At 42.4% G+C, this 21,921-nt stretch overlaps 1 protein-coding gene across 2 annotated transcripts in view; it reads right to left on the bottom strand.

Annotated features, from left to right (window-relative positions):
• The window catches only part of LOC110486047 (mechanosensitive cation channel TMEM63B), a 96,547-nt gene extending 76,520 nt beyond the window's left edge, over nt 1-20,027 (bottom strand). Inside the window, exons 1-4 of one of the 2 annotated variants that reach the window (XM_021557362.3) lie at nt 19,681-20,024; nt 8,220-8,463; nt 5,329-5,408; nt 97-135 (exon numbers count right to left, since the gene is read on the bottom strand). In XM_021557362.3, the coding sequence (XP_021413037.3) occupies nt 97-135; nt 5,329-5,408; nt 8,220-8,393 (293 nt within the window). In that variant the 5' untranslated portion in view covers nt 8,394-8,463; nt 19,681-20,024. Of the gene's footprint in view, nt 1-96; nt 136-5,328; nt 5,409-8,219; nt 8,464-19,680 lie in introns of both variants that reach the window. The other variant, XM_090196058.1, reaches the window with a different exon arrangement.
• Nucleotides 20,028-21,921: the final 1,894 nt, after the last annotated feature.

Raw genomic sequence — 21,921 nt, 5'->3', positions numbered from 1 at the left:
AACAAGTACAGTTAGGGCTGTAAAAGCAACCAGGGAAAAGAGAAGACAACATTGGAAAACCAGGACATAAACAAAAACGTTAAAAAAACAACATACTATTCCCGCTCCTCCAATCCGCTGAAACACTTCTTCGATCTTCACAGTGAAACAAAAAGAGAAGAAATTAGCATAATTGTCATGAATTGGAGTACACATTTACTTCATTAAGGTTAGTCCTGGATAGAAATACTGAAGTATCAACAAATTGGATGTTACAATATATCGAGGCAGGAGAGGTTTATTAGAGCCATGGGAAGATGTGTCGTCGTCCCCCCCCCCCATCCCCTCACCGCACAAGGACATACAACCACTGGTGACACCTGCCTCGTCGCAGCTCTGAAAGAGAGCCCATGAAAGCAAGAAAACAGCTGTGTGTGTTGAGCGATTAACAAATGTGTGGAAAGTTACTACAGCGCTGAGCAGTATGCAACCATACGGCCGATGCACAGGCGTCGACTCCACTTCTGTCGGCAGCGTACATTTTTTGGAAAGCTGGGAAACTTATTTTGGCTATGATCTGGCAGAAATTCGCCCATAGGTTGATGCAATTCATCGACTGACCAGGGGAACAAGACCACACACAGACCACATGAGAGGAAGTAAAGTTGTGAATGAATTAATTGATAGGCAGTAAAATGGGCAGTCACTGCCATCATGGGGCTTTTATTAGCTAATTGTTTTATTATGGGTAGTTACATTTAAAAAAAAATCTAACCAATTTTTCGAAAACCGAACAGAAACCAACTTCAAAAAGCATGAATGACTCAGCACTAGTGTGTGTGTGTGTGTGTGTGTGTGTGTGTGTGTGTGTGTGTGTGTGTAGGGAGTGACAAGGGAGAAGGAGAGCAAGCGGGACAGACAAGAAAACAGGAAGTATGTGGCGCAAAAGAGATTGTCTAGTCAGTTGTGGGACTACAGCAGGAAACGGTTTGCCCATATCTCTCTGTCCTTTTAAATGAATGGGAGGACAGAACTATTTCAGAAAGGCAAAAGACACATAGCACTTAGAATCATATCCATAAGTAGACCCAGGTCACTTTAAAATAACCAAATAAGTCTTCAACTATTATTGTACCTAAAAGGGGCCATCCAGGATTGGTACACAGTAAATCAAGGAGACTTGAAATCACAGTGATAAAATAATTTGGGTTAAATTAACTCTACTTGAGTTACCTTAACTGGCAGAGTGATACGCTCTCTGGAGTTAGTTGGGACAGAGTACTTTTAAATCAATTAAGAGTAACCAGAGAGAGGGAGTTAAATCTATGGAATATCCACAAATGTGGGAGAGGCCTCTGTCATATTTCCCAGCATGCTCTGTTGCGGGAAGATTTTTTTTTTTTTTTAATTGTTTATTTTAATATCTGTCATTTTGCATGTACATTGATTGTTTACGATCATGTTCTTCTAACTTTCTGCTCGGACAGGCTTTCTGAATGCAAGTCCTGAGTGAAATTGCTGGATATCTTCCCTTGAGTTGGATTACAACAGGGATTGGATATCACTTTGCTAGTTACCATAATGTGACACATTAAGATGTTGCAAATAAGGCATCACCCTTACACTTCAGTAGTAGTAGTAAACTGATAGAGAAATGTACACTGGTGGAGTTCTGTGTTTTGAATTAACAGTCAAGTGTAAAACTGCAAGAGTTGACTAAAATCACACTAAAAAAAGAGTAATCAACTCTGAGTTGGATTTTTACTCTATTAGTTTAATACATTATAATGAAAAACAGCCTGGCATCAAAGACTAGACGTAACATAGTAAATGTAAAGCGGAGACACTCATTAGTATACGTTACATTTGGTACGATTACAAAAAGACAGATGGTTACTTAAAACCCTTTACACACGTGAGAATTGGCCTATTTGGATAGGGTGTAAATAAAATGTTTCTTGCTGAAGAAATATGAAAAGAATATATATATAAGCAATTGAAATGGAACAGTTTGGATATTATGGGGAAATGATTAGGTCAAAATTGAGGACACAGCAGTTCACCTGTTGTTGCAGTGTTAATTGTAAGTCCATTTTACATTCACTGTACTTTTCACTGTATTTGTTGAAATTAAATCTGAAAATACTCCAGATACATTCAGTAACAACATATTATTTGTGGAAAATGTGGGGTAGGTGCAACACATTACAAAACAATGACAAGGGTTTGAGTGAGAGGACTAACTGTGGCCACAAACCTCTCCAAAATGTGCACAGTTCCTTAGTCATTTCGATGCAGTTTTATGACTCAAAGAAGAGTCTTCGACTATAATGGGTTTTTTTTGGAGGGGGGGGGGGGGGGGGGGGGGGGGGGGTTCTCCTAGCTGTGCCAGTGAGGAACTAGAGAAAGGACACTTGTAGTTGCTTGGTTTGGCACACAACCCTGCATCCTCCATCACAATTACTGTTGTGATGGTTACTGTACAGTCACTGTATTCCAGTTTAGGCGCTTATCAGTGCCAAAATCGGCTATGTTCAACCTATACAAGTGCGAGTGTAAAGGGCTACAGGTAGACACAGTGATATGACCTAGGTGCACAAAGTCAACAGCATAGTGGGTCAATTTCCGCAACAACCTAAGAGCATTGAAGCGCAAGGCTAAACTCCCTCACTGTTTTGGTCCCATACATGCGCAGCTACTGTGTGGGAGCAAAGTCTTGCATCTCACTTACCGCAACATCTGCGGATCTGCTCTTGGCAATGTCATTTCAGAGTCTACCTTTAAGCCAAATATGAAAGGTTGGTCGGAGAGGATGGGTGGGCGTATATCGCAAAAGTCAAGCTACCCCAAAGGTTGCATGTTTGAATCACATCACAGACAACTTTAGCTAATTAGCAACTTTGCAACTAATTACTACTTTTTAGCTACTTTGCAACTGCAGAGAGTTGCAAAGTACACTGCTCAAAAAAATAAAGGGAACACTAAAATAACACATCCTAGATCTGAATTAATGAAATATTCTTATTAAATACTTTTTTCTTTACATAGTTGAATGTGCTGACAACAAAATCACACAAAAATTATCAATGGAAATCAAATTTATCAACCCATGGAGATCTGGATTTGGAGTGACACTCAAAATTAAAGTGGAAAACCACACTACAGGCTGACCCAACTTTGATGTAATGTCCTTAAAACAAGTCAAAATGAGGTTCAGTAGTGTGTGTGGCCTCCACGTGCCTGTATGACCACCCTACAACGCCTGGGCATGCTCCTGATGAGGTGGCGGATGGTCTCCTGAGGGATCTCCTCCCAGACCTGGACTAAAGCATTTGCCAACTCCTGGACAGTCTGTGGTGCAACGTGGCGTTGGTGGATTGAGCGAGACATGATGTCCCAGATGTGTTCAATTGGATTCAGGTCTGGGGAACGGGCGGGCCAGTCCATAGCATCAATGCCTTCCACTTGCAGGAACTGCTGACACACTCCAGCCACATGAGGTCTAGCATTGTCTTGCATTAGGAGGAACCCAGGACCAACCGCACCAGCATATAGTCTCACAAGGGGTCTGAGGATCTCATCTCGGTACCTAATGGCAGTCAGGCTACCTCTGGCGAGCACATGGAGGGCAGTGCGGCCCCCCAAAGAAATGCCACCCCACACCATGACTGACCCACCGCCAAACCGGTCATGCTGGAGGATGTTGGAGGCAGCAGAACGTTCTCCACGGCTTCTCCAGACTCTGTGACGTCTGTCACGTGCTCAGTGTGAACCTGCTTTCATCTGTGAAGAGCACAGGGTGCCAGTGGCGAATTTGCCAATCTTGGTGTTCTCTGGCAAATGCCAAACGTCCTGCACGGTGTTGGGCTGTAAGCACAACCCCCACCTGTGGACGTCGGGCCCTCATTACCTACGGCCTCCTCCACATCTCCTGATGTACTGGCCTGTCTCCTGGTAGCGCCTCCATGCTCTGGACACTACGCTGACAGACACAGCAAACCTTCTTGCCACAGCTCGCATTGATGTGCCATCCTGGATGAGCTGCACTACCTGAGCCACTTGTGTGGGTTGTAGACTCCGTCTCATGCTACCACTAGAGTGAAAGCACCGCCAGCATTCAAAAGTGACCAAAACATCAGCCAGGAAGCATAGGAACTGAGAAGTGGTCTGTGGTTACAGAACCACTCCTTATTGGGGGTGTCTTGCTAATTGCCTATAATTTCCACCTGTTGTCTATTCCATTTGCACAACAGCATGTAAAATGTATTGTTAATCAGTGTTGCTTCCTAAGTGGACAGTTTGATTTCACAGAAGTGTGATTGACTTGGAGTTACATTGTGGTTGTTTATGTGTTCCCTTTATTTTTTTGAGCAGTGTAGTTGATCAAATTACACGAGATTAGACTGATCTAAGGAGTGACCCCAAACCACAATTTGGTTTTCATAGAAAAGTCACTGCCAAGAAATGCTTATGTTAGCATGACACATTTTTTTGTTTTTTTATTTACTCCGCAAAGAGTGTGTTTGAATTTGCCTCTTTGCTTGACATCATGGTAAAATCAAAAGAATTCAGCCAAGACCTCATAAAAAAAAATTGTAGACCTCCACAGGTCTGGTTCATCCTTGGGAGCAATTTCCAAATGCCTGAAGGTACCACATTCATCTGAACAAACAATAGTACGCAAGTATAAACACCATGGGACCACAGAGCCGTCATACCACACAGGAAGGAGACGCATTCTGTCTCCTAGAGAGGAACGTACATTGGTGCGAAAAGTGCAAATCAATCCCAGAACAACAAGTATCTATATCCACAGTAAAACGAGTCCTATATCAACATAACCTGAAAGGCCGCTCAGCAAGGAAGAAGCCACTGCTCCAAAGCCGCCATAAAAAAGCCAAACTACCGTTTGCAACTGCACATGGGGACAAATATCTTCTGGTCTGATGAAACAAAAATAGAAGAAAAAAAAAATCCTACAATGTGATTTTCTGGATTTTTTTTCTCATTTGGTCTGTCATAGTTGAAGTGTACCTATGATGAAAATTACAGGCCTCTCAACTTTTTAGGTGGGAGAACTTGCACAATTGGTGGCTGACTAAATACTTTTTTGCCCCACTGTAAGTGACAGTGAAACAAGTCTCCCTGAATGACTTGCAAACCAATAATCCTGAAGGAAGAGGTAGGAAGGAATGGTGATGGGGTTACTAAAGGCACACGGTCATAATAGGCAAGTAATTCTCACAATTCAACAGACAAGAGCCAATGATCAGTAGGACTACACCAGGGCAGTGCGTGTGTACTCATGCGAGTGTGATGTAACACCTCAGAGTCATTTGTTAGGCCTACCTGTCAGCGTCTGTCACCAATGCCAAGCGTCCATAATCCCAGGCCACTTTCCGCAATATTGAGAAGACAAATAGAAGCACCTGAAAGCACAGAGGAAAGTAATGCTATATGATTTACATCTTCATTGGTGTTTTTCAGGTGAAGCCGCAAGAACATATGGTGTATCACTCAAATGTTGAAATTGATTTTATAGCAATGTCACTGCTGTTCTAAAACCATGTTCTAAGACCAGTAAGTAAGCACTTACCGGGCTCCAAAACGATGGACACCCTTGATAAAGATTAACAATAATGACGGGAAAACATGTACAAATTCCAAGCAATATTGTACGCTCCAAAAATTGGAAAGATTTCAAAACGTCTTGGGGTTACGATCTTTGACCCTCAAAACTTTCTTACTCACATTCATGTAGAAGTGTTCAGAAACATTTTCTATTCTTACTTACAATAAAAGTGACTCCAAAATGAAATGATTTACCTTTTATTTCTACTGAGCACTAAATAATCTGAAACACAACCAAAACAAAAAAAAACGTAATTACTTTATTTAAAATCAAAATCTTATTTGTCACATGCTCCAATCTGAATACACACAGGTTACCGTGAAATGCTTACTTACAAGCCCTTAACTCTTTCTTGAACTGCATTGCTGGTTAAGAAAATAAAAATAAAAAAGTAGCACAAAAATAAAGAGGCTATATACTGAGTCAATGTGCGGGGGTACAGGTTAGTCGAGGTATTTTGAACATGTAAGTAGGGGTGAAGTGACTATGCATAGATAATAAATAGGGAGTAGCTGCAGTGTAAAAACAAAGGGAGAGGGGGTGTCAATGTAAATAGTCCGGGTGGCCATTTGATTAATTGTTCCGCTTTCTTCTGGCTTGGGGGGTAGAAGCTGTTAAGGAGCCTTTTGGTCCGAGATTTAAGAATATTTAGGAGTGTCAATCCTACCTTCTTGAGGAAAAAAAAAATATTAAATGTTAAACAAAATCTTTCTCGGAGTAATTCTATAAAATATAATTTAACATTTTTTTGCATACAACATAGCTCAGTATTTGAATGATAGTAGTTTTATACAGTCATTATTGCTCATCTTTCTCAAGGGTGTCAATCATTTCAGACCCCACTTCATATTATGAGGTAAATGTAGTATGATTAGAGGATGACAATAAAAATAAGCAACATTGGTGCTTAATTCTAAAGGATAAAAAAAAGTACAAGTATAAAAAAGGCCAGCACTCACATTACTCAGTTTTCAGATTCCAAAAATGATTAAGTTTTGCATATTTATTTCACACTTTCCTTACGCTGACAAATACTGAGTAATGACATGAAATAAATTGACTAAACTATCTAGCCTTTTCATCTGTTCATCATGTTATGATGTCATGTCCATGTTAGTATATTTTATTTAACCAGGAATAGACAGACTCTTGAGGTCAGAAACCTGTTTTGGGAAGGGGACCTGCTATATGCTACTTTATGATCATCAACGTGACATTGTCCTGAGAAACAAAATCCGTGCGAGACAGGGATCTTTGAGGGCACAGGCACACATTATGAAATTTGTGACCCTGTCATTTTGAATGAAAACGCATTCTGGACACATCTATTTCATAGATGTACAGTTATTGACTTAAATTAGTCTGTCCACAACACTTTTTCCCCCCAATCTTCCTCTGTCCAGTGTTTTCCTCAGCAGATAACCATATCTTTCAAATTCTGTGCACGTTACTAAGTTGTTTCGACAAATATATAGAATATTTAACAAAATCTCCCTGTGTTTTAATGCGCAGGATGTTGAAAGACAATCGCAACAAATATGACCGTACCCTTGTTGCCTGGCTACATAAAGTACATAGTACACTAATCAGGGTTGGGGTCATTCCATTCAATTCGATTCAGTCAGTGGCATGAGATACTTATAAAATGATTGAATTGGAATGTAAAATAAAATGTATGTTATATTTTTTAAGTTAAAGTTATATTTGCTTTTTGCTCTTCTCCTACGAATGCTCAGTTTGACAGGGTGGCCAGCTCTAGGAAGAGTCTTGGTGGTTCAAAACTTCTTCCATTTAAGAATGATGGAGGCCACTGTGTTCTTGGGAACCTTCAATATTGCAGACTCTTTTTGGTACCGTTCCCCAGATCTGTGCCTCAACACAATCCTGTCTCAGAGCTTTATGGACAATTCTTTCGACCTCATGGCTTGGTTTTTTCTCTGACATGCACTGTCAACTGTGGGGATCTTATATATACACAGGTGTGTGCCTTTCCAAATCATGCCCAATCAATTTTATTTACCATAGATGGACTCCAAGTTGTAGAAACATCTCAAGGATGATCAATGGAAACAGGATGCACCGGAGCTCAATTTGTCAATTTGAGTCTCATAGCAAAGGGTCTGAATACTTCTGTAAATAATATATATATTTTAGATATATATTCATTTCCAAAGAATTCTAAAAACCTGTTTTCGCTTTGTCATTATGGGGTATTGTGTGTAGATTGCTGAATAATTAAAAAAAATCAATTTTAGAGTAAGGCCGTAATGTAACAAAATGTGGAAAAGTCAAGGGGTCTGAATACTTTCAGAAGGCACTGTAAACACACACACACAGATATGTACACATACATATACTGTATACCTATGTGATTGTTGTAGGTTAGCATAAAGTCACTAAGACACCTTTTCTCAAATATGGACCTTCAGGTTAGAAGTATTGCTGTACACAGACCTGGGATCCCAGGTAAGTAGAATCTCTGGCCAATGAATCAGTGACATAAGTCAATAAATTAACTACGGGGGAGAGCTAAAAGATCCTGCAGCACTGGAATGGGGCTAGGAATCTATTTGAAATTCAGGCAAGACTGATCTCTAGGCAGACTCACCAGGAAGCACATAAAGTCCAGCGCAAGGACTGTGGGGACGCCTCCAAAGGGTAGGCCCTGAAGCACGGTGCTGCGGATTCGGGCTGAGTAACAGTAGTCCTTGGATTCATTGTTGGCAGAGCAGTTCTCCTGGCCTGCAATGCAGGCCCGGACACCCCCCGGCCATATCCCCATGGTCACGATCAGGTGAAGACCCACAGGATCAGCACTCTGAGCAAGCTCACAGCCGCATCTTCCTGGGAACCTATCGTGGAAGGAAGGAGGGAAAAGGAGGGTGAAACCACCTATTTCAGATATCTAGATAAACCACACAGAAATCTGAAAATATCTGAAACCTCAGATCTTTGTAAATTACTGTTTCTAAAACTAGAACATGTTGTGAACACAATTCCATAAATAGAGCAAGTGCCGTGCCGCTAAGGACCATTTCACAAAGCAGAATAAGCTTGTTAAGGGCACTTCACAGTAACAGAATTGTCACTTTACAAGTATGCCAAACAAAAACCATTGATTGCAAAGTTAAACCATACAACTCTATGTGGCCATTATGGTATTGATATGATATACTATATTCTAGTGCCAAAATGTACTACAAAGTGTAAATAGGATAATTTTGGTCTTAAAGTAAGTCTTGTCCAAAAGGTTTTGAGAGTTCATCACAACTTACATGAGGGTTGGTTTGGATTACAATTACATCAACATACATGCCCCCTTTTTGCCCAATAACATGTGGTGGCAAAGCCTAGGGAGAATTGCCACTACTCTTGCTCAACTGAAAATGTAACCCGTCTCATCACAATTGAAGTCACTCTAAAAAAAAAGTTATGAGGTAGGGTGGTGTTTTACATCAAATTTCTCTGCAATTGACCCGTGTTTTATTTAGCTCCACTCACCCCTGTGCACTCATGGCGAATTTCGGAGCGGTAAAATGCTTAACCATACCACTACTAAAAACTCAAAGTTTAAAAAAAAAGGTGGAGTTTGCGCATATTCAGGAGTTGAGATATACATAAAACTGCTGTTTTCCCCACTATTGCGCTCATAATTGAATGCGCCTCGAGAGGAATATTTCCCTTGCATTGAACACAAAACAACAAGCCGACTAGGTAAATGGATAAACTATTCTACTATGGGGTAGTCTGGCTTTTCTATTAATTACTTGTTTTGTTTGCAGAGCAAAATTAAAATGTGGACTGTTTGACCATCTTCAAAAACACACCGCAGATATTTTTCCGACGTTGCGGCAATGATTTTGCCTTGGCACGTAGCCACAAACTAGTCTAAAGAAGGCCAGTTTTATTGCTTCCTTAGAACAACAATTTTCAGCTGTGCTAACAATTGCAACAGGGTTTAAAATGCTAAACTTGGATTAGCTAACACAACATGCCATTGGAACACAATGGGGGTTGTTGATAATGGGCTTCTTTACACCCATGTAGATATTCCAGATGCAATAGTCATTTACAACATTAACAATGTCTACACTGTATTTCTGATCAATTTGATGTTATTTTAAAATGGTCCCAATTTTTTTTTTTCAAAAACAAGGGCATTTCTAAGTGACCCCAAACTTTTGAATGGTAGTGTACATACATGGGGCGGCAGGGTAGCCTAGTGGTTAGAGCGTTGGACTAGTAACCGAAAGGTTGCAAGTTCAAATCCCCGAGCTGACAAGGTACAAATCTGTCGTTCTGCCCCTGAACAGGCAGTTAACCCACTGTTCCTAAACCGTCATTGAAAATAAGAATTTGTTCTTAACTGACTTGCCTAGTTAAATAAAAGGTAAAATAAATAAATAAACTCTGCAAAAAAAGAAACGGCCTCACTGTCAACTGCGTTTATTTTCAGCAAACTTAACGTGTAAATATTTGTATGAACATAAGATTCAACAACAGAAACTGTACAAGTTCCACAGACATGTGACTAACCGAAATGGTGTGTGTCCCTGAACAAAGGGACACAGTCAGTATCTGGTGTGGCTACCAGATGCATTAAGTACTGCAGTGAATCTCCTGCTCTTGGACTGCACCAGATTTGCCAATTCTTGCTGTGAGATGTTACCTCACCAAGGCAAGTTCCCAGACATTTCTGGGGGGGGTGAAATGTCCCTAGCCCTCACCCTCTAATCCAACAGGTCCCAGACGTGCTCAATGGGATTGAGATCCGGGCTCGTCCCTGGACATGGCAGAACACTGACACCTGTCTTGCAGGAAATCACGCACAGAATGAACAGTATGGCTGGTGGCATTGTCATCCTGGAGGGTCATGTCAGGATGAGCCTGCAGGAAGGGTACCACATGAGGGAGGAGGATGTCTTCCCTGTAACGCACAGCGTTGAGATTGCCTGCAATGACAACAAGCTCAGTCCGATGATGCTGACACACAGCCCCAGAACCTGATGGACCCTCCACCTCCAAATCAATCCCTCTCCAGAGTACAGGCCTCTGTGAAACGCTCATTCCTTTGACGATAAACAAGAATCAGACCATCACCCCTGGTGAGACAAAACCATGACTCATCAGTGATGAGCACTTGTCTGGTCTTTAGACGGTGGGTTTGTGTCCATAGGTGACGTTGTTGCCAGTGATGTAAGGCAAGTCCTCACCAGACAACAGGCCAACGGACAGTGAGCACTGATGGAGGGACTGTACGTTCCTGGTGTAACTTGGGCAGTTGTTGTTGCCATCCTGTACCTGTCCCGCAGGTGTGATGTTCGAATGTACCGATCCTGTGCAGGTGTTGTTACACGTGGTCTGCCACCGCAAGGACGATCAGCTGCCCGTCCTGTCTCCCTGTAGCGCCGTCTTAGGCGTCTTACAGTACAGACATTGCAATTTATTGCCCTGGCCACATCTGCAATCCTCATGCCTCCTTGCAGCATGCCTAAGGCACGTTCACACAGATGAGCAGGGACCCTGGGCATCTTTCTTTTGGTGTTTTTCAGAGTCAGTAGAAAGGCCTCTTTAGTGTCCTAAATTTTCATAACTGTCTTAACGACAGTTCCACATGTGCATGTTCATGAATTGTTTATGGTTCATTGAACAAGCATGGAAAACCGTGTTTAAACCCTTTATAATGAAGATCTGTGAAGTTCATTTGGATTTTTACGAATAATCTTTGAAGGACAGGGTCCTGAAAAAGGGATGTTTATTTTTTTGCTGAGTTTACATACTGTATGCTACAGTAGAAACAACACGATATACAGAAAATAAGGCACTTACTTTGATAGGAACGCACATGTCCATAATTATTTTGTAAGGAAAAAAACAATGCGAACGCCAGCCCCCAAAAAGTGCCAGTTCGTGTAAGACTGCGCAAATGTCTGCATACTTCATGTGCGGAAAAAATGGGGAAGAGCTCTCCTCGAAGAGGGAAGTTTGAGGCTTTACTGAGTTGGACAAACATAAATTGTCTGCAACACTGAAATGGGCTACTTCTACGTGAATTAATGAGGCGGCAGAACACACCTCAATTCAAACCGTTAGAAAATAATTTGAAATGGACAGGTTGAAACATAGCCTACACATAATTAGCAGACAGCATGTGTGAACTGTCCTATTGTGTAACAATCACATTTTGGAACAGTGAGTGCATTCTGACATCACGTGTATAAAACTTAAGCTGTGGCGACCATTAGAGATATTTGAAACTCACATGTGAAAAAGTTAAGACCTAGACACCCAGGTGAGGGGAATTCCGAACCAATCAGTGACCAATCAAGTACAAGGGAGGAGCAAAAACCTGCAGACACTTGGCCCACCCTCCATGGAATGAGTTTGACACGTACGGAAGTCTTCCGACTAGCTTGGAAAGACAGTACCGTGCAGTACCGAAGAGCCCTTACTGCTGCTTGATCATCCTATTTTTCTAACTTAATTGAGGAAAATAAGAACAATCCAAAATTCCTTTTTGATACTGTCGCAAAGCTAACTAAAAAGCAGCATTCCCCAATATAGGATGGATTTCATTTTAGCAGTGATAAATTCATGAACTTCTTTGAGGAAAAGATCATGATTATTAGAAAACAAATTACGGACTCCTCTTTAAATCTGCGTATTCCTTCAAAGCTCAGTTGTCCTGAGTCTGCACAACTCTACCAGGACCTAGGATCAAGAGAGACGCTCAAGTGTTTTAGTACTATATCTCTTGACATAATGATGAAAATAATCATGGCCTCTAAACCTTCAAGCTGCATACTGGACCATATTCCAACTAAACTACTGAAAGAGCTGCTTCCTGTGCTTGGCCCTCCTATGTTGAACATAATAAACGTCTCTCTATCCACCGGATGTGTACCAAACTCACTAAAAGTGGCAGTAATAAAGCCTCCCTTGAAAAAGCCAAACCTTGACCCAGAAAATATAAAAAAACGAATCGGCCTATATCGAATCTTCCATTCCTCTCAAAAATCTTAGAAAAGGCTGTTGCGCAGCAACTCACTGCCTTCCTGAAGACAAACAATGTATACGAAATGATTCAGTCTGGTTTTAGACCCCATCATAGCACTGAGACTGCACTTGTGAAGGTGGTAAATTACCCTTTAATGGCATCAGACCGAGGCTCTGCATCTGTCCTCGTGCTCCTAGACCTTAGTGCTGCTTTTGATACCATCGATCACCAAATTCTTTTGGAGAGATTGGAAACCCAAATTGGTCTACACGGACAAGTTCTGGCCTGGTTTAGATCTTATCTGTCGGAAAGATATCAGTTTGTCTCTGTGAATGGTTTGTCCTCTGACAAATCAACTGTAAATTTCGGTGTTCCTCAAGGTTCCGTTTTAGGACCACTATTGTTTTCACTATATATTTGACCTCTTGGGGATGTCATTCGAAAACATCATGTTAACTTTCACTGCTATGCGGATGACACACAGCTGTACATTTCAATGAAACATGGTGAAGCCCCAAAATTGCCCTCGCTAGAAGCATGTGTTTCAGACATAAGGAAGTGGATGGCTGTAAACTTTCTACTTTTAAACTCGGACAAAACAGAGATGCTTGTTCTAGGTCCCAAGAAACAAAGAGATCTTCTGTTGAATCTGAGAATGAATCTTAATGGTTGTACAGTCGTCTCAAATAAAACTGAAGGACCTCGGCGTTACTCTGGATCCTGATCTCTCTTTTGAAGAACATATCAAGACCATTTCAAGGACAGCTTTTTCCATCTACGTAACATTGCAAAAATCAGAAACTTTCTGTCCAACAATGATGCAGAAAAATTAATCCATGCTTTTGTCACTTCTAGGTTAGACTACTGCAATACTCTACTTTCCGGCTACAAGGATAAAGCACTAAATAAACTTCAGTTAGTGCTAAATAAGGCTGCTAGAATCCTGACTAGAACCAAAAAAATTGATCATATTACTCCAGTGCTAGCCTCCCTACACTGGCTTCCTGTCAAAGCAAGGGCTGATTTCAAGGTTTTACTGCTTACCTACAAAGCATTACATGGGCATGCTCCCACCTAGCTCTCCGATTTGGTCCTGCCGTACATACCTACACGTACGCTACGGTCACAAGACGCAGGCCTCCTAATTGTCCCTAGAATTTCTAAGCAAACAGCTGGAGGCAGAGCTTTCTCCTATAGAGCTCCATTTTTATGGAACAGTCTGCCTACCCATGTGAGAGACGTAAACTCGGTCTCAACCTTTAAGTCTTTACTGAAGACTCATCTCTTCAGTGGGTCATATGGTTGAGTGTAGTCTGGCCCAGGAGTGTGACGAACGGCCCTTGCTGTCTTTGCCTGGCCGGTTCCCCTCTTTCCACTGGGATTCTCTGCCTCTAACCCTATTACAGGGGCTGAGTCACTGGCTTACTGGGGCTCTCCCATACTGTCCCTGGGAGGGGTGCGTCACCTGAGTGGTTGAGTCACTGATGTGATCATCCTGCCTGGCGCCCCCCCTTTGGGTTGTGCCGTGGCGGAGATCTTTGTGGGCTATACTCAGCCTTGTCTCAGGATGGTAAGTTGGTGGTTGAAAATATCCCTCTAGTGGTGTGGGGGCTGTGCTTTGGCAAAGTGGGTGGGGTTGGCCCTGTTTGGCCCTGTCCGGGGGTGTCCTCGGATGGGGCCACAGTGTCTCCTGACCCCTCCTGTCTCAGCCTCCAGTATTTATGCTGCAGTAGTTTATGTGTCGGGGGGCTAGGGTATGTTTGTTATATCTGGAGTGCTTCTCCTGTCCTATTCAGTGTCCTGTGTGAATTTAAGTATGCTCTCTCTAATTCTCTCAGAGGACCTGAGCCCTAGGACCATGCCTCAGGACTACCTGACATGATGACTCCTTGCTGTCCCCAGTCCACCTGGCCGTGCTGCTGCTCCAGTTTCAACTGTTCTGCCTTATTATTATTATTGGACCATGCTGGTCATTTAGGAACATTTGAACATCTTGGCCATGTTCTGTTATAATCTCCAGCCGGCACAGCCAGAAGAGGACTGGCCACCCCACATAGCCTGGTTCCTCTCTAGGTTTCTTCCTAGGTTTTGGCCTTTCTAGGGAGTTTTTCCTAGCCACCGTGCTTCTACACCTGCATTGCTTGCTGTTTGGGGTTTTAGGCTGGGTTTCTGTACAGCACTTTGAGATATCAGCTGATGTACGAAGGGCTATATAAATAAATTTGATTTGATTTGATACTCTAACCATTGTCCCGGTTTCCAAGAACTCCAAGGTAACCTCACAGCTGTAATTATGAAGTGTTTTGAAAGACTGGTCATGACACACATCAACATCACAGACACACTGGACTCATTTCAATTCACATACCGTCCAAAAAGATCCACAGATGACTCAATCTCAACTGCACTTCACAATGCCCTCTTCCACCTGGACAAGAGGGGAAATATTTGTGAGAATGCTGTTCATAGACTACAGCTCAGCGTTCAACACCATAGTCCCCTCCAAGCTCATCACCAAGCTGGGGACCTTGGGACTGAACACCTCCCTCCGTAACGAGATCCTGGACTTCCTGACGGGACAGACCCAGGTGGTGAATGTAGGCAACAACAACCTGTGTGTGCTTAATCCCCTCCTGTACTCCCTGTTCACTCACGACTGAGGTTTGATTAATCTCGCCCGGGCAGGCGTGTTTTGCATCGGCTAAAAGTTGATTGCATTCAATTTGGAAACGGGCTGCCTCCCGGGCATGAGCCAGGTGCCCCGCTCTGTCCGATGGCGATGTCCGCTCAAGACAAAAGTGACATAATTAAGCACCTGTAGCAATTACTAGGGATGTGTGTTTTCCCATGCAAAAGTGAATTGTATCGATAAAAATTTAACATTAATTTGATGGAAAAACAATGTGTGTTTCTGGACGATGTACCATGCTGCATCTTTGACAACATGGACGAGCAGATTACTGTTCAATTTGCGCCCCTCCCTCCACACTTTCCCCTGATGACGTGAGTTCTAAAAACAGAAGTTCTGTAACTAAAACAAGTTTTATTAGACAAATGCAGGTAGGTCCCTCGCAGTTTCATTCAGTTTGCTTCCATGTAGCCCTTTCGACTCACAGGCTGTCATCCAATATACTCAAAAGGAGTCAGTGTTCTGAAAGATGAGACATTGTTATAATCCTCAAAGTCCGCTTTGATGTCATATACAAGCAAACCACACACCCATGAGTCCAAATGTGCACTTCACCATTTCCATATTTGAAAATGTAAAATTACAATCCGTTTGTCTGACGTGTCTTTGAAAGCCTAACACTAAGATAGTATTTAATAATTCAGCTAGCTGTGCTGGCAATAAAATAAGCTTTCGTGAAGCCCACCTGACTCAGATTGTGATTCATAATGGAAAGTTTTTGGATTGCATAAACAGTCATTTTGTTTCAAACAAAAAGCGTGTTTGCTTCAGTTCCTCAATGGCAAAGCTAGGAGAGCTAAAAACAAATGTTTTAAAAAAAGCACCTTACAGTTGAAGGCTCCTTCCTTTACTCTTTCCATAAAAGTGCATTGAGATGACTTCGGAATGACCTGGAGACACCAGTTAGACCTCTCACTCAAACCCTTGTAATCATTTTTTCTTATCTTGCAACTACTCCAAAAATGTATATTAAATGTTCTTATGTTACTGAATGTATTTTCAGATTTAGTTATTGAAAAGTACAGTAAACAAAAAATGCACATAAAATCAACAGTGTAATGTTTGGATTCCTGTGTCAGGTGAACGGTTGTGCCCTCACCTTTGGTCTGATAATTTCCCCATAATCTCCAGTGTCCTTTCAATTGCTACCAAGGTCATGCAATAGGAAAGTATTCAGACCTCTTGACTTCTTCAGCCGTATTCTAAAATGTGAGCTCTAGAGTTCTTCTGTGGAGATGGGAAAACCTTCCAGAAGGACAACTATCTCTGCAGCACTCCACCAGATGGAAGCCACTCCTCAGTAAAAGGCACATGACAGCCCGCTTGGAGTTTGCCAAAAAGGCACTTAAATAATCCCAGACCATGAGAAACAAGATTCTCTGGTCAGATGAAACCAAGATTGAACTCTTTGGCCTGAATTCCAAGCGTCACATCTGGAAGACTCCTGGCATCATCACTACGGTGAAGCATGGTGGTGGCAGCATCATGCTGTGCATATGTTTTTCAGCAGCAGGGACTGATTTATCAGTGGTGACCGTGTTACCTAGCCTCAGTGCAGTGGGCAGCTGGGAGGAGGTTCTCTTATTCTCCATGGACTTTAGTGTCCCAAAACTTTTTGGAGTTGGAGCTACAGGATGCAAATTTCTGTTTGAAAAAGCTAGCCTTTGATTTCCTGACTGACTGTGTATATAGGTTCCTGACTTCCCTGAACAGTTGCATATCGCTGGGACTATTCGATGCTATTGCAGTCCGCCACAGGATGTTTTTGTGCTGGTCAAGGGCAGTCAGGTCTGGAGTGAACCATGGCCTAGATCTGTTCTTAGTTCTACATTTTTGAAAGGGGCATGCTTATTTAAGATGGTGAGGAAATTACTTTTAAAGAACGACTAGGCATCCTTGACTGACGGGATGAGGTCATTATCCTTCCAGGATACCTGGGCCAGGTCGATTAGAAAGGCCTGCTCGCATAAGTGTTTTAGGGAGCGTTTGACAGTGATGAGGGGTGGTCGTTTGACCGCGGACCCATAGCGGATGCAGAAAATGAGGCAGTGATCGCTGAGATCCTGATTGAAAACAGGATCTCAAGACCTGGAGAATAAAACCTCCTCCTCAGAGCTGCCCATGTCCCTTAATGTGGATGATGTGGTTGTTACTGACAAGAAGCACATGGCTGAGCTCTTTAATCACCACTTCATTAAGTCAGGATTCCTATTTCACTCAGCCATGCCTCCTTTCCTGTCCAACATTTCCTCATCTCCCACCCCTTCCAAATCGACTAGCCCCGATGCTCCTCCCTCTTTTTTCCCTGCCCCGCTACAAAGTTTCTCCCTGCAGGGGTCACTGAGTCCAAGCTGCTGAAGGAGCTCCTTAAAACTAGACCCCCCAAAAACATCTAGGCCCTGTTTATCAAAACTGTTGGGAAAAATACATGTCAATAATCAACTGACTGGCTTTCTTGATGTCTATAGTATTCTCTCTGGTATGCAATTTGGTTTTCCGCTCAGGTTATGGATGTGTCACTGCAACCTTAAAAAAGGACCTCAACAACGTCCCCTTTGCCCTTGATTCTAAGCAATGTGGTGCTGCTCTTTTTATTGACTTGGCCAAAGCTTTTGATACGGTAGACCATTTCATTCTCGTTGGCCAGCTAAGGAGTATTGGTTTCTCTGAGGGGTCTTTGGCCTGGTTTGCTAACTACCTCTCAATTTAAAGTTTATTTGTCACGTGCGCCGAATACAACAGGTATTCGGCGCACGTGAATACCTGTACAGTGAAATGCTTACTTACAGGCTCTAACCAATAGTGTGGAGACAAAAAAGTGTGTGTGTAGGTAAGTAAAGAAATAAATAAAACAGTAAAAAGAGTAGCAAGGCTATATCCAGACACCGGTTAGTCAGGCTTATTGAGGTAGTATGTACATGTGGGTATGGTTAAAGTGACTATGCATATAAGATAAACAGAGATGCAGCAGCGTAAAAGAGGGGTTGGGGGAGGTACACAATGCAAATAGTCCGGGTAACCATTTGGTTACCTGTTCAGGAGTCTTATGGCTTGGGGGTAAAAACTGTTGAGAAGCCTTTTTGTCCTAGACTTGGCACTCCGGTACCGCTTGCCATGCAGAACAGTCTATGACTGGGATCTTTGACAATTTTCAGGGCCTTCCTCTGACACCACCTGGTGTAGAGGTCCTGGATGGCAGGCAGCTTTGCCCCAGTGATGTACTGGGCCCTACGCACTACCCTATGTAGTGCCTTGCGGTCGGAGGCCGAGCAATTGCCGTACCAGGCAGTGATGCAACCGGTCAGGATGCTCTCGATGTTGCAGCTGTAGGATGCGCTCTCATCCATTTATATGCAGATGATACTGTCTTCTACTCAGCTGGCCTCTCCCAGGATTTTGTGTTAAACGCTCTACAACAAAGCACTCTTAGTGTCCAACAAGCTGTGTCTGCCCTTAACCCGGTTCTGAACACCTCCAAAACAAAGGTCATGTGGTTTGGTAAGAACTAACCCTGATTCAAATGACCATCCTAACCATGTTAGATTACGGCGACGTAATTTATAGATCGGCAGGTAAGAGTGCTCTCGAGCGGCTAGATGTTCTTTACCATTCGGCCATCAGATTTGCCACCATTGCTCCTTATAGGGCACATCACTGCACTCTATACTTGTGTAACCTGGTCATCTCTGTATACCCATTGCAAGACCCACTGGTTGATGCTTATTTATAAAACCCTCTAAGGCCTCACTCCCCCCTATCTGAGATATCTACTGCAGCCCTCATCGTCCACATACAACACCCGTTCTGCCAGTCACACATCCCTGGGTCGCTTGTCTTTTCAGTTCACTGCAGCTAGCAACTTAAATGAGCTGCAAACACTCAAACTGGACAGTTTTATCTCAATTTCTTCATTCAAAGACTCAATCGTGGACACTCTTACTGACAGGTGCTGCTGCCACGTTGTTACCATGCTGTGTTGTCATGTGTTGCTGCCATGCTTTTGTTGTCTTAGGTATCTCTTCATGTAGTGTTGTCTCTATGTAGTGTTGTCTCTCTTGTCCTATATATTTTATTTTATTTATTTTTAATCCCAGCCCCGTTCCCGCAGGAGGCGTTTTAGGAGGCGTTTTGGTAGGCCGCCATTATAAATACGAATTTGTTCTTAACTGACTTGCCTAGTTAAATAAAAAAATAATTTAAAAAAACTCAACTAGCCTATGGGCGTGACAGGCCCAGATCAAATTAGTGCGAATGCCATTCTGCATGATTGCTGCGTCAACATTTTAAAACACGTGAACACTCACAATAGTCTATATTGTATGTAGGTCTTTAACTGCAGGCCATTTGACAAAACAAATTAAATGAAGCCGCAGCGTCTTTTACCTGGCAATCCAATTTGATGTTCCGTTTGAGTCTTCTCTTTCTCCAATGGCAATACCCCAAACGCGATAGGCTAAATATATCGTTACAACTCCACCACCAAGGTGACGAGGTCTAGAAACCAAGCAATCAGCCTCACGAGAGTAAGCTATTGAGAAGCGTCAGAAACATATTTGAAATCCATTATGGGCTTTTTGTTGCAAAAGTTTAAAAAGCGGCGAATTGCTTCACAGTCCCATTGAACGACACCGAAAATGGATGCGGACGCTCCGGGAATAATTACAGGCAATTGGAAGCCCGACATATTCCATTATGAGCCTCTCTTCCAAAAACAAACACGAGGTGGCGACAAATTAACACTTCCGTTTGGTTTTCAGAATAAAAGTCCCCTTATCCAACAACACATGCAAAGTCATTTTGCAAACTGTGACTTTCAGTGTCCACAGGCATTTTGTAAAGTGTTATTTTATTTATTTCCTATTAGTTACACCTCATTGGAATCATTGGAACACATCTGTTTTAGTAATTTGAAATCTTAAGGACAAAAATATATATTATCTCAACTAAAAACGAGTCCAGTAAGCTCACCACAAACAAATGTTATTTGTATGGAAGTTGCAAATTACAAAGTGGCAACTGCAGATCATACTGCTTACTTAGGGAGTGCCACTTCCACCCGCTTTGGCTTCTACCCAGTTCAAACTCAAGACCTCTGCCTCGCAAGCACACATGACCGCCCTCCTAGAGCGTTCAGGCTGAGAAGTGAGTTTCACAGATCCCCATCTGCTACGTATGCACAGATAGATCAGTATATCAGTAACCATAACCAAAAAATAAAATTAAGACTAATGATAATGTAATTTAACCACTATGATCATTTTTACACTCATCCATATTAGGCTACCAGAAGACTGCTGTTTTTGATCATTAATGTAGCAAATTCAAGGGTAAGCCCAATTCGGGACTTTGACTATTACACCTCTCGATGAGGTCACTAGTTGTTGTACAAAGATCTCTACATGCTTACTGAATGCTACTGCCATCCCTATGTTTCGATGGCCTCACCATCCCACTTCCAGTTCTAACACCATTGTAGCGAATATGGGGAGTAGCCCGACCAGGACACAAACCCAGGTTACTGCTACTGTAGTAGTCCAAAACTTTAATTGTTACACCAAGAGGTCCGAACTTTCTGATGAGATATTTAATCATTTTTTATGGTGTGTCCCTTTCGGGAAATTTGTCTTGCATCTCAACAAACAACAGCACAGCATCACCAATAAGTGCAATAAATACATAAATACATACATAAATCACAACCAACTTCAGCAGACATGTGGACACAGTTCGGAATTCAGTTCGTCAGTTCTGGTGGGGGGGGGGGAGCAGTTATTTATTCAATTGATTTTTACTGGTGGGAATGAATGATTTCTGGGCTCTGGTGGTTTTGTAAAGATCGACTCTGCATCGGCGGCATGATGGTATGAGCTGGTACTCCTGGTTGAGTGGGTGTGTCTGGTCGGTGGCAATTCTCGCTCCTGCCCTTAGTACTCTCTCCAAGAACAGCGTTTCCATGTTCTTGATATTAACAGATTTACTATTTTGTGTATAAATATATATATTTTTTAATGGATAGCTGATTGTGCCAAGCTTGGAAACAGAAAGTGGCAACACTAAGCAAAGGATGTGTAGAATATGGTTGTTATTCTTTTATTGACCTGATATTTAATTAATCTCCTCATGAAATACAGTCGTTGTTGTCCCTTTTTGTACATCTGTTCTGTGTTTGCAGTCCAGGAAAGTTTTGAGTCAATTGTAAACTCAGCAACCCTTAAACACTGTTTCCCATGCTTGTTCAATGAACCATAAACAATTAATGAACATGCACCTGTGGAACGGTCGTTAAGACACTAACAGCTTACAGAAGATAGGCAGTTAAGGACACAGTTATGAAAACTTAGGACACTAAAGAGGCCTTTCTACTGACTCTGAAAAACACCAAAAGAAAGATGCCCAGGGTCCCTGCTCATCTCCGTGAACGTGCCTTAAGGCATGCTGCAAGGAGGCATGAGAACTGCCGATGTGGCCAGGGCAATAAATTGCAATGCCTGAAACGCCGAAGACAGCGCTACAGGGAGACAGGACGGACAGCTGATCATCCTCGCAGTGGCAGACCACGTGCAACAACACCTGCACATCCGAACATCACACCTGCGGGACACGTACAGGATGGCAACAACAACT

This window comes from Oncorhynchus mykiss, chromosome 13 (genome assembly GCF_057628025.1).
Source record: "Oncorhynchus mykiss isolate SJ-2025 chromosome 13, ASM5762802v1, whole genome shotgun sequence".
Taxonomy (NCBI): domain Eukaryota; kingdom Metazoa; phylum Chordata; class Actinopteri; order Salmoniformes; family Salmonidae; genus Oncorhynchus; species Oncorhynchus mykiss.
Note: the sequence above shows the minus strand (reverse complement) of the source record. Positions and strands in the feature narration are given on the sequence as shown.